Source organism: Enhydra lutris, unplaced genomic scaffold (assembly GCF_002288905.1).
Source record: "Enhydra lutris kenyoni isolate GAN:26980312 unplaced genomic scaffold, ASM228890v2 scaffoldscaffold9, whole genome shotgun sequence".
NCBI lineage: Eukaryota > Metazoa > Chordata > Mammalia > Carnivora > Mustelidae > Enhydra > Enhydra lutris.
This window is the reverse complement of record NW_019154093.1, coordinates 19,617,732-19,630,919: the sequence shown is the minus strand read 5'-3', so window position 1 is coordinate 19,630,919 and position 13,188 is coordinate 19,617,732. Positions and strand designations below refer to the sequence as shown.

At 40.4% G+C, this 13,188-nt stretch overlaps 1 protein-coding gene across 1 annotated transcript in view; it reads left to right on the top strand.

Moving 5' to 3' along the window:
• The first annotated feature begins 7,260 nt into the window (after nt 1-7,260).
• LOC111142830 (ATP/GTP binding protein like 4) overlaps nt 7,261-13,188 on the top strand; it is a 1,494,143-nt gene continuing 1,488,215 nt past the window's right edge. The window contains exon 1 of the mRNA XM_022496154.1: nt 7,261-7,377. Coding sequence (XP_022351862.1) covers nt 7,344-7,377 — 34 coding nt within the window. The 5' untranslated portion in view covers nt 7,261-7,343. The remainder of the gene's footprint in view (nt 7,378-13,188) is intronic.

The following is a 13,188-nucleotide window of genomic DNA, read 5'->3' as shown; positions in this document are numbered from 1 at the left end:
TATAAAATGCCAAAATTGGCTGAAGAACAATGCAAAAGAACAACCACTGAGGAATTTGTTATCTCAATTGAAAATGTTCCTCCCCAAATTCTCTAGGCTCAGATGGCCCATTTTATTTTCTAACATAGATATAAACATTTTAAATAAAATAGTTAACTGAATCCAACAATGCATTAAGAAACTAAGCTATGATCAAATAGTATTTATCCCAGAAATGCAAAGATGTTTTAAAATTAGAGTACCTATCAATTTGTTTAACCAAATTAAAGAAGAAAGGCCATGTGATTATCTTAGTGGATGCAAACAAAGTTTTTGCTTTTAAATTTAATACCTATTTGTAATTTAAAAACTCCTTGTAAACTTCCTCAACTTGACAAAGACTTTGTGTTGAACTCTACATTTAATGACAAAAATTTAGATGCAGTTCTTTTAATATCAGGAAAAGAAAAGAATGCCAGCTATACAGAAAATAAATTTTTTAAATTTATTTTCAGCATAACAGTATTCATTGTTTTTGCACCATACCCAGTGCTCCATGCAATACATGCCCTCTCCAATACCCACCACCTGGTTTCCCCAACCTCCCACCCTCCGCCCCTTCAGACCCCTCAGATTGTTTTCGGAGTCACCTCCCCTTCCAATTTCCCTCAACTCCCTTCTCCTCTCTAACTCCCCTTGTCCTCCATGCTATTTGTTATGCTCCACAAATAAGTGAAACCATATGATAATTGACTCTCTCAGCTTGACTTATTTCACTCAGCATAATCTCTTCCAGTCCCGTCCATGTTGCTACAAAAGTTGGGTATTCATCCTTTCTGATGGAGGCATAATACTCCATAGTGTATATGGACTACATCTTCCTTATCCATTCGTCCATTGAAGGGCATCTTGGTTCTTTCCACAGTTTGGCGACTGTGGCCATTGCTGCTATAAACATTGGGGTACAGATGGCCCTTCTTTTCACTACATCTTATACAGTACTTTTTAACACAATACTAAAAGCTCTGGCTAAAGCAGTAATAAAGGAAAAATAAATACACTAAATAATGGGAAGGGAAAAGGCAACTGCTATTTTGCTGTTGATTTTTCCTATAGGCTAAGAAAAATCTGAAATAGTCAACAAGCTATTAGACATAATATGAGATTTCACAGAATTTTACAATTATAGTGTTAACTTACAAAATTAATAGCATTTGTCTAAATGAGCAAAGAAATAGAAAAAAATTAGAAAACCCAAGATACCACTTGGAATACTATAAAAAACTCTGAACAATCTAGGAAGTACACTTTAAATAGTGTTGTCAGGGAAGATTTCTCCAATAATGTAATGTTTGAGATGAGATCTAAACGAAGTGAGAGTCAGTCAGGCAGATTCTAAAAAAAGAGCATTCTGGGGCAAGGAAACTGCAAGGACAAATAACTTCACACCTTTGATTTTCTCTTCCTTTCAACATCAGAATATTTTTCTTTCTGTTAAATTTGCTTATATTTTAACATTTAAATAGTTTATTCAGGTTAAAAAGAAATCCTCAAATAATTCTTTTACAGCTTTGGTGTAGGACCAGTTGTTTTTTTAAGCAAAACTTAGAAGACAAGAATAGAATGATAACATTTCTAGAAGGCCAAACCAGCAATAAACAGAGTAGAAATACAAATTATAAGTTGAATTAAAAATATTTTCATTTCTCTTCTTTCTACCCTGTATTTCATCCGGCTGACCCCCTTCATCCTTAGTACTCAGTTCCAGGATCATTTCCTACAGAAAACCTTCTTTGATGCCCACCAAGGGCATCCCTCTTTAATGCTTTGACACTTTTTCTAAGTGTGCTTTATTACTGCTCTTACTATATTTGGAAATTGTGAACTGGATTTTTGTTTATTCATCTTTTTTCCCCAGTTAGTTTGTATGATTTTTGATATGAGATTTCTTGGGAGAACATAGGTAAATTTCTTAGCAGCATTCCAGTCTTCCCTGGGGCTACTGCTATCTGACTGTGTGACTTATCATAAGTCACTTCAACTCTCTGAATCTCAACGTGATCTTCTGTACAGGTTGATAACATTAATACCAATTTTACCATGTTACTTTGAGAATTAAATGAGTTGGTACATGTGAGAAATGTGATTGTAACTTGAATATTTCTCTCCCATCCTGTATCTAACTCAGTGATAAGCACATGGAAGGCATCATTTTAATAAAAGTTTACAGAGGTTGGTGAATCCTACAGGGAATATTTTGTTAAAAGGAAAGAACCCTGGCTCTAGGGTGGGTGGGTGGCTGTTTGTGGAGATAAGAAACCTCAGGAAATCCCTGTGGAAGGCAGACCTCCTGGGCACACCTTGAATGATAGCATGGGAAAACTGACTCCAAGGAGTCCACGTGGCGGGGCATGTATAACCCTCTCCTCATGCTGTGCTGTTTATACTAGAAGGAAGTCTCTGAGGACTTCAGCAGGTGTGAAGTCGACCCTCCTTCCTGCCCTGCTTCTTAAAGAGAAGCTGACACACAGGAGAGAACTGAACCTGGTCCTTTTCAGTGCTGAATTTTTCTAGGCATTTTATTTTCTCTGCCCAGTTGGAATATGTCTATCAATGTTGTCCAACAGAACTCTCTGCACTGATGGGACTATTCCCTATATATGCTGTCAATATAGGGTGGCTACTGAGCATTTGAAATGTGGCTAGTCTGACTAGTTGATTTTTAATTTTACTTAAAATTTAAATTGAACAGTGCAGTGTATGTAGCACATAAAAGTTCTCATCAAATGATAATTTGAAATGTCAACAAACACATTTGTATAGAACAGCACCATCCAATTCTTCTTTTCTGGGCTCTAATCAACTCTCTGCACAGCAACCAGAGGAGCTAACCAGGGCCCTGACCTTCTTAGAAATTTGTTAATGGGTTTCTGTCACTTTCAGGATCAAGTTCCCCATATAGGAGTTCTCCAGAATCTGTCTTTACTTATTGATGCAGCCTTGCTATCTACCCCAGACACACTATCCCTTGCTTTGCCCAAGCTGTTCCTGTTGCCTCAATCACCCTTTCCCCATGTACCACTATTTTCTTTGTCCAGCTTATTCCTACTTGCCCTTTAAGAGTTAGATCAGAAACTCTCCTCTAGGAGGTTGTTCCTAAATATACCTTTACCTATCTCCTCTGCTCCAGGCTGGGTTGTGTGCCTCTTTCTGGGCTCCTACCACCTCTCATACTTTCCTTTATTAAAACCCTGATCATGCAGTCTTATAATTATGGATTAAATCTCTTTTCCCTTCTGGATTGTGAGCTCCTAGAAACCATAGACAGTGTTATATTCATCTCTATCTTCAGTGTGAAAATTAATACAAGGAAAATTCTTTTAGAAAGGAGTCAGGAAGTGGGCTGGGGAAGCTCTCAAGCCCAGCACTCCGTGACAATTGCATACCTACAGGATGTGAGGAGCTTCCCAGGTGAATATTATTTTACTAACCCCACAGGGGTTACTAAGAAAGGCTTTCCTTCAGTCCTGGCAACTGTTCAGCCAATGAGAAACAGTCACAATGCAGCCAATGAGAAGCCACTATACTTGAGACTCCTACTTTACTCCAATGGACTTATGTTTATAACAGCCTTCCCAACTTCCTTCCTTTTCTATACAAGAGAGTGTATCTCTCCTTTGCTCTGGGCCTTGCCCTTTCTATGGTTTTGCTACAGTTCATTTGTCTCAGATTGCAATTTTCTGCTATTTCTGGATAAACTTGTTTTTATTGGTAAAATAACTGGAAGTTTTATTTTTTAAGGTTAATGCTAGTATCTGCACAGAGAATGGCTCAGAAAATGTAATCAAGGTTTAATTGTTCTAAAACATGCCAGGTTTTTTATTTACTGTAATTATACTTATTAAATGCATTTTAACCTGTCCCACCACTTGTGACTTGGAGCACTCTGTGTGGAAGGAAGGGCTGTTCAGGATTGTCGGAAAAGGAAACTGATGCTCAATGTCTATTTAAGTGATTTGCCCCAGATTATAAAGCTATAAAGTCAGAATTTGAGTAGAAGCTGGGTCCTCAACCCCCCCCCCCCCATTTTCCTATACCTAATGAAGCTCTTTTGTGGTCTTTAGCCCTCAGTAACCCCCCCGCCCCCATACTGAAATTCCTGTAGTCCTCACAGCCTTTATCAGTCAGTCATTAGGATTGATTTGTGAAAGCTTGTCTATTTTCATCTTGATGGTTGTGGTGACATGGCTTGTGAGTTTTTAAACTACTCAAATATGAGGGATATTTCTGATGAGTATTTTCTTTTTTTAATTGTAATTTTTAAAAAAGATTTTATTTATTTATTTGACGGACAGAGATCACAAGTAGGCAGAGAGGCAGGCAGAGAGAGAGAGAGTGGGAATCAGACTCCCTGTCGAGCAGAGAGCCCAATGCAGGGCTTGATCCCAGGACCCTGAGATCATGACCTGAGCCGAAGGCAGAGACTCAACCCACTGAGCCACCCAGGTAATTTTTTTATTATGTTATGTTAGTCACCATACAGTATATCATTAGTTTTATGGTCAACTAATCTTTGACAAAGCAGGAAAAAAAGATCCAATGGAAAAAGACAGTCTCTTCAATAAATGGTGCTGGGAAAATTGGACAGCTATATACCAAAAAATGAAACTCAACCATTCCCTTACACCATACACAAAGATAAGCTCTAAATAGATGAAAGACATCAACGTGAGAGGAATCCATCAAAATCTTAGAGGAGAATATAGGCAGTAACCTTTTCGACATCAGCCACAGCAACTTCTTTCAAAACATGTCTCCAAAGACAAGGGAAACAAAAGTGAAAATGAACTTCGGGGACTTCATCAAGATAAAAAGCTTCTGCACAGCAAAGGAAACAGTCAACAAAACAAAGAGACAGCCCATGTATGGGAAAAGATATTTGCAAATGACGTATCAGATAAAGGGCTGGTATCCAAGATCTTTAAAGAACTTCTCAAACTCAACACTCAAAAAACAAATAATCAAGTCAAAAAATGGGCAGAAGACATGAACAGACACTTCTCCAATGAAGATATACAAATGGCTAACAGACACATGAAAAAATGTTCATCATCATTAGCCCTCAAGGAGATTCAAATCAAAACCACATTGAGATACCGCTTCACACCAGTTAGAATGGCAAAAACTGACAAGACAAGAAACAACCAATGTTGGAGAGGTTGTGGAGAAAGGGGAACCCTGTTACACTATTGGTGGGAATGCAAGTTTGGTACAGCCACTTTGGAAAACAGTGTGGAGGTTCCTCAAAAAGTTAAAAATAGAGCCACTCTATGACCCAGCTGATTACACTACTGGGTATTTACCCCAATGATGAGTATTTTCATGTAACTTTTTGCCCAGGTTCTCGTGGTACCCACACTTCTTCCTGATTTCAGTGCAGGTGATTGTGTAGTTCCAATTTGTTGCCAAGTACTTTCTAGTCCCTCTGTTTTTCTGCTTCAAGGCTTTCTAGTCCCTCTGTTTTTCTGCTTCAAGGCTTTCTTTTAAGTCCTAAAAGGCTGCTTAGCCCTGGGCAAGCATAACCAGGGAATATGAGAGTTCAACCTGGGGGATGGAGATAATATGAAACAATGAAGATGGAAATCATGAGGTAAATGACCTAGTCTCCTTCTTCTTTGGTGGGACAATGCTGAGACATATTCTACACTGTTTTCAGAAGGTCTCTCTGGTGAGCTTATGCCCAGGAGTCTACTAAGGCAATCAACTCAATCTCAAAACCCTTCCCTCTTTCACTTCTCTCCCTCACTTCTGTTTCCTGGGCTTACATCCCAAGCAAATTACTAGCACCCAAGTCCTGACCTCAGTCTCTGCTTTTGGGGAACACATCTGAAGACATTACCTAGCTATACAGGAGCTTCTTTAGAGATAAGGCTTTGTCCTCTCAGTTTGTGCTTTAGCATACTGGACTTCTTGTAGTTTAACAGATGGTCCCTACACTCTGCCTTGCTCCTGCTGCTCCTTCTGCCTGCCACAGTCCTCCTTTCCTTTGCCTGGCTGACAACTATCCATTTTTCAAGACTCAGCTAGGGTATCCACTCCTCTTTGGAATCTTAACTGTTTTACCCCACCACCTCCCAATTTAAAGTTCCACCTCTATGATCCTGTAGCACTTTAAAGACTAGTTAACCTCTACCAAAGCCATTCTCTCTCTCTCTCTTTTTGTTTCTGTGACCACATCTTTTATTCAGTTAAGAAATGTATTGAATGTCCACTATCTGGTGGGCTAACTTCCTAGAAGTTAGTTACATGAGGCATATAAAGCCTCTTATCTCTGCGAGTGCCTTGAAGAGAAGGGGCCTACCTGGAATGGTACTTGTTAAAAAATTAAGTGCTCAATAGAACTGGTAGGATGTACAGGAGTGAACTTAGGAGTCATTTTTCATTCCACAAATATTTACTGAGCACTTATCTTGTGTCAAGCACTATGTTGTATTATGGAATATACCTAGATGAAGAGACTGACTCCAGGCAACAGGGAGTTCACCTTACCCTTAAGTAAGGAAGATAGAAGTGAATGATGCATAAAGTAGTCAGTGTTAGGCCAGGGTGGCACAGAGGACCTTGGGAGGACAGAGTAGCTCAGGAAAGAGTAATATTCTAGCTGGGTCTTGGAAGATAGTGGCGATTAACCACGGAGAGATGGGAAAGGGCTTCCTAAATATACTGAAAAATACAGCAGCGAAGGAGAAGCCCTTTTGGTGCTGTCGTGCGAGGGCGAGGAGCCCAAGTATGGGGTGGGGTGGGCACAGAATGATTGATTCTTGGTGCATTTCAGTTGAAAACCTAAGTTACGCAGTACCTCGACCAGGGCCAGGCGCGTTGGGAAATCAAGAAACCGCTCAGGCCCCTCAAACAGCGCCAACCTCAGAAAAGCCAGCCCAACCAGGTCTGTGGTCAGCAGAAGGACCCCCTCTGTGGCTGGCGAGCGCCGTCCCAGCGGACCTCGTCCTGACTAACCAGAAGCGGCTGAGCATGCTCAGTTGCCAGGACGCGGTGCCTCGGTGGCGGAGAGAGGTGCAGCATAGTCCCAGCCCCGCAGGCGCCTAGACCAAAGAGTGCTGGCGCCGCGGGGGCGGGGCCTTCGACGCACGCTCCCTCCCAGCCCGCCTCCCCGCGCACCCACCTCTCCTCCCCCCCTTCCCCCGCCGCCTCGCTCTGCCCGCCTGCACGCGGGCCGCCCGTTGCCCTGGCAACCGTCGAGCCGCGTCTTCCTGAGGGAGCTCTGTCAGCCCGCAGATCCCGTCGCCAGCTCCCCACTGCCCCGCGATTTTCCTGTGGGCTTAGAGGCGGAGGGACAACAAAAAATGGCGGAGCGGAGCCAGACGGCGCCTGAGGCAGGTCTGTGAGGGCGGTCGATCATGGGGAAGCTTTAAGGCAGCATGGCTGTCCTGGGTCTGAGGGGAGGGGGGACTTGGGCATGGCCCTACTCCTGAGGAGGCGCTCCGTGTATTTGCGCCTTAGAGCTGTGACCTCGGGGTCAGGGGTCAGGGGAGGTGCATACCGCTCTGAGTGGCGGGCATGGACCTCCGAGTCCTGGCGGGGGCGGCAGAGGTGTATGCGGGACTGTGCACACTTCTAAGTGAGCGTGGGCCCAAAAAGGGCTGGGACTCCAGGGAAGACACAGGACTCCAGTACTGAGGGGGCACCTGAAATGAGGCTGATCGAAGGAGTAGGGGGTACACAGTCCTGTGGAAGCATAAGAGGGCTCCATAAAGGAGCATGGTTTGGTGGAGAGGGTCTCTTAGACTGCGGAGGCAGGTGTATGTGGGGGGACTGTTACTTTAATATCAGGTAGTGCCACGGAAGGGGTGTATACACCGAGTATGTGTGTTTTGGGGGAAGTATGGTGCCTTAGGGTCACCCCTGAACACATAGAAACTATACAGATCCTCCTGTGGGTCCTATAAAGACAAGAGGCTTGAGGGGACACCCAGAGCCTCAGTCCTTAAGAACCTTTCCAAACGATGCTGGAACCTGAGTTTGAGTGTATATGGAATCAGTGCTCTTGAAGGTCATTCAGAATCAGAAGGGAGTGTATATCCACATATCTGTGGGTGGAAGATAGTCTTCAAGGTGCAGGAAGACTATTGGGAAGGGGGTCCCACTGTCCTATTCCTGAGGGGACCCCTTTGTGAGTTTGACTGGGCTTGGAGAGTAGTGACCTAAGTGTCTTACACGGTCATAGAAGAGAGCTAGGATTTTCACAGTCTTGTGCATGTAGGAGGGAGTTTGTACCTGAAAGGGTCTGGGACTAAAGAACTGAAGCTTTAAGACAAGTGATATCTGTGTGTGTAGCAAAGCAGTGGCTTTGGGGATATGTCTGTTGGTAAGTGATGGAAGTGATATACACAGACTTGTGTATGTGTCCTGATTAGGTATTTTCGTTACAAGAGTGACTCACTTGAATTATTCAGCCTTTGGTGGTGGGAAAGGGGGATAGTGGTTATGTTAAGACCATATAGTGACTGGAACTAGAAGCCAAATAAAGCTGTTGAGAATAATTCAGGAGATTGTTACCTCTCAAGATCTGCATGATTTCTCTTTCTTTCGTGGCATCTCAGTTTCTTCCACCAAGTAGTTCCTCTATTCTTTTTATAGTTTAAGTTCCTCATAACATTTTTTTATTCATTCATCCACTCAACAAATAATTTATTGAGTGCCAGCTACATGTCAGGTGCCAAGTTAGGTACTGGAAACTCTCTGTTTGTGATTCTCTTACCTTGTTCTTGTTCTTTCCCCCCCCTCCCCCCATCCCCCCTAGATTTACTGCATTTATATATATTGTAGAATTCATTTATTATTTTTATTCCTTCTTGTCTATTTTCTTCATTAGAATATAGGCTCCATGAAAGCCAAGGTTTAACAATCCCACTTGTCTAGAACTATACATGGTATACAGTAGGTTATTATTAAATATTTATTAAGTGAATAACTGAATGACCTGATAAAGTCTATGAGTTCAAGAAACTTTCTCTGAGGAAGTGATACTTTAGCTGAGATATATTGAATAAATGAAGAGAAGGATGAAGAGTGGTCAAGGCAGAGGGAAACCATGTGCAAAGACCATAAGGTAGGAGGAAACATGATGTGTTTAAGGAAATGAAAGGAGACAAATATGGCTGCATGTAGGGCAATAGGAGGAGAAAAGAAACTGAAACAGATCTTGTAGGCCTTGTATACTATGATATGAATTTTGATCAGAAATCTTAGGAATAATAGGAAGCCATCGAGGGCTTTTAAGGAGCATGACGTGATTAAAATAATGAAAAATATAACTGGCTAGTGTGGAAAGTACAAAAGGTACAAGAGTGGATATAGGTGGACCTTTTAGAAGGTGGCAATGGAGATGGAGAGAAGAAATTGAGAAATATTTAAGAGATAAAATTAATAGGATTTAGTGAAAGATGGGGATGAAGGAAAAGGAGGTATCAGGGCATATTCTAATTTTCTAATTTGTGCACTGGATAATTGGTGATGCACTTATGGAAATACGGAGCACTGGAAGGGATCTTGGCTATGTTTGATTGGGGATCATGTTTGGTTTTGGACATATGGAGTCAGGGGTATCATTTAACCATCCAAGTAAGTGGAGGGATTGACAACGCAGTTGAATGTGTAAGAGAAGTCTGAGCCAACGTGGAGATAATTACTGAAGTCGTAAGTGTAGATGAAATTGCCTAGAGGAAGAGTAGAGTGTGGGGAGCAGAGGCTTGGGATTAAGTGTTGAATACCTTCAATATTTTAGTGCTTTCCAAAGAGAATGAGGAGAATGGTTTTGAACAGATTAAATGCTGCCAAATGATATTAAAAGGATGACTGAAAAACTAGAGTTAGCAACATATTTAGCATTTTTGGTAACATTGATGAGAGAAAATTGGTGAAGGTAGAAGCCAAACCATTTAACTTCTGAATCACTATTAGTGGGTGCAGTCTTTGTTTCTTAATTTAGATTCCCGAGAGAGAAAAACTGATTGGCATACATCATCTTTCCCACCAGATCATGTCATAGATTGCAAGTCAGTGTAGGATTGACTGTTTCGGATTAGATGTCCAGATACTGCTGGCTGGAGTCGCCTGGTACAAAACATGTCCTTCTAGTGATTTCTCATGTTAGTAGGGAATAGCTAATGTTTATGGAATGTTTATTATATGCCAGATACTGTGCCAAGTGCATTGTATGTTTTAATCTACTTCAGCATCATTACTACATTCTTAAGTATTATCTCTACTATTTGAAGAAGTTTTGGCACAGAGAAGTTAAGCAACTTGCTCAATAACTGCAAGTAAGTGTAAGATTGTAGGATTTTGGGGCCTATTTTAGCATCATCCAGATTCATTATTTGGTTTTCTGTTAGTATTGCAACATACTACATATTGAACAAATAGCCAGGATGAAAATTATTGCCCCATAGGAAATGTTATTCTAAGATAAGCATATGTTAGCAAGGTGATGTGGAAAGAACTGGGATTCAGATCTTTGTTTAAAGCCTGTTTCGGTACCTTATTAGATGAGGACTTTAGACTCAAATTTTCTGTTCTAAAGTTCCCTCATCTTTAAAATGGGGATGGTATTTACAGGATAATTGTGCATACTAGAGGTAATATATCTGAAGTGCCCAATAAGCTATTTACTTAGTTCCCCTGAAGCTTGAATATAAAAAATTAAGATGCATTACCTATACTTTACATATAAAAAAAACTCGAATATAAAAAATTAAGATGCATTACCTATACTTTACATATAAAAGCAAGCTTTAAATATACAGTGATGAATTTAAGACATTCTGTTTTTTTCCACCATTGGTTTAATTTATTTGCTATCAGAAGAAAGGAATTGTTACCTGAACAGAGTAAATTTCTTAAAATTTCTTAAAAGTGTGAAGGGACAGTTAAACTTTTTTTTTTTTTTTTTCAAGCATGCAGATAGCTCTGTAAGAAGGTCAGGTTTGCAAAAGGAAGTTTCTTTAAACTTTAAGTAATGTACCTTAAAATGAGGACAAGAAAAAAAACGAGGACAAGAATGTTAGAATTTTTCTTCTTCAACAATTTGACTATGAATAATAATAAAAAAGAAACCTTATAGTTAATTAAATGTAGGAGTATTAGTCTTAGACGAGATTGCCCTGTTTCTTCTCCTTCTTTTCCAATTATCATAAATGAAAGCTTTCGTTTGAGTTACCGGGTTAAATTGCTTTCCTGTATTGTCAAGTTTGTTACTTTTGTGCAAGTCCATACTGACCAGAAATTTTAGAATGATGCAGTCTCTTAAAATGGACTGTACCTTGATCACTTTCTCTGTGAAATTGAGTCTTTAAAAAAAAAAATAACTTCATGGTATGTGAAATCATCTATAGACAGAATCTTGAAAATTTAAAAAGCCTTAGAGACAAGAAGAATCTTTTCTATCTTCTGTTAGTAGCTGGGCAAAATAGTTAAGTCTGTTTGCAAATTGGGGATAGTAACATCTACTTTTCAGGTAAGAATTAGAGATAGGTTTGGAAAGTGCATAATGTCTTACACCATCCTATCCCCAAAGAAATGATAGCTTAATTAGTATATGTATGTTTGTGAGTGTGTACACCTGTGTGTGTACGTTTTCCCTAAAGGCTTACTAATAAATTCACCTTTTGGAGAAGAGGAAATCCAGGGCTACAGTCCCTTATTTGCAGCCTTGAGTGCAAATATATTTCAGAGTTCAGATTGTTTTTGGGGATTTGGAAAAGTAATACAGCATATGAACTGTTGATTACATAATATCTCCATGGGGGGGGCGCCTGGGTGGCTCAGTGGGTTAAAGCCTCTGCCTTCGGCTCAGGTCATGATCCCAGGGTCCTGGGATCGAGCCCCGCGTCGGGCTCTCTGCTCAGCGGGGAGCCTGCTTCCTCCTCTCTCTCTGCCTGTCTCTCTACCTACTTGTGATCTCTATCTGTCAAATGAATAAATAAAAAAAATCTTTAAAAAAATATCTCCATGGGGTATGGGAAATTACCTTGTAATCAAACAACATTAATAGCACATCCACACTGAATGAATAGAACTTACAAATAACTTCATGTCAATTTAGGTTAAGTTTTGCCAACAAATTAGTTTTGGCACCAAACATTTGGTTTTTAGAGATTGACAGATTTTGGAATTGTGGAAAAGGGAATATGGATTTACATAACTTTTTCCCTTTTTAGAAATATTTTTAAAACTTTAATTTTTTTGTTACTTATATTCTGTAACATCTGTAAGTATAGCTTTATTAAAGATCTAAAAAGTACAGTATTGGGACAGAAAATACCTTTTGTTTGGGACAGAAAACACCTTTTGTTTCCCTGATGCTTATATGCTTGTTTCTTCTAAGGATCTCTGAATGTTGCATTTGACTTCAGTTTCAAGTATCATGGCTCAGTGTCCCTTTCAATGAGAGATACCAGAGAACTATATGTATTAAGAAGGTCAGATTGATGTCAGTATTTTGCATACATATTTTTAAGAAAGTCACAGCTTTGTTTTCAGGTCATTTAAGAACAGTATAATCCCCCCCGCCCCAGGCACTGGGGCACTTCTTTTTTTTTTTTTTTTAATTTAATTTTAGTTTTTCAGTGTTCCAAAATTCATTGTTTATGCACCACACCCAGTGCTCCATGCAATACTTGCCCTCCATAATACCCACCACCAGGCTCACCTAAACCCCTCCCCTCACCCCTCCAAAACCCTCAGTTTGTTTCTCAGAATCCATAGTCTCTCATGGTTCATCTCCCCACTCTGATTTCCCCCAATTCACTTTTCCTTTACTTCTCATAATGTTCTCCATGTTATTCCTTATGCTCCACAAGTAAGTGAAACCATCTGATAATTGACTCTCTCAGCTTGACTTATTTCACTCAGCACAATCTCCACCAGTCCTGTCCATGTTGGTACAGAAGTTGGGTATTTATTTTTTCTGTTGATCGGAGGCATAATATTCCATTGTATGTATGGACCATGTCTTCTTTATCCATTTGTCTGTTGAAGGGCATCTTGGCTCTTTCCACAGTTTGGCGATTGTGGCCATTGGTGCTATGAACGTTGGGGTACAGATGGCCCTTCTTTTCACTACATCTGTATCTTTGGGGTAATTACCTAGTAGTGCAATTGCAGGGTCATGGGGTAGCTCTATTTTTA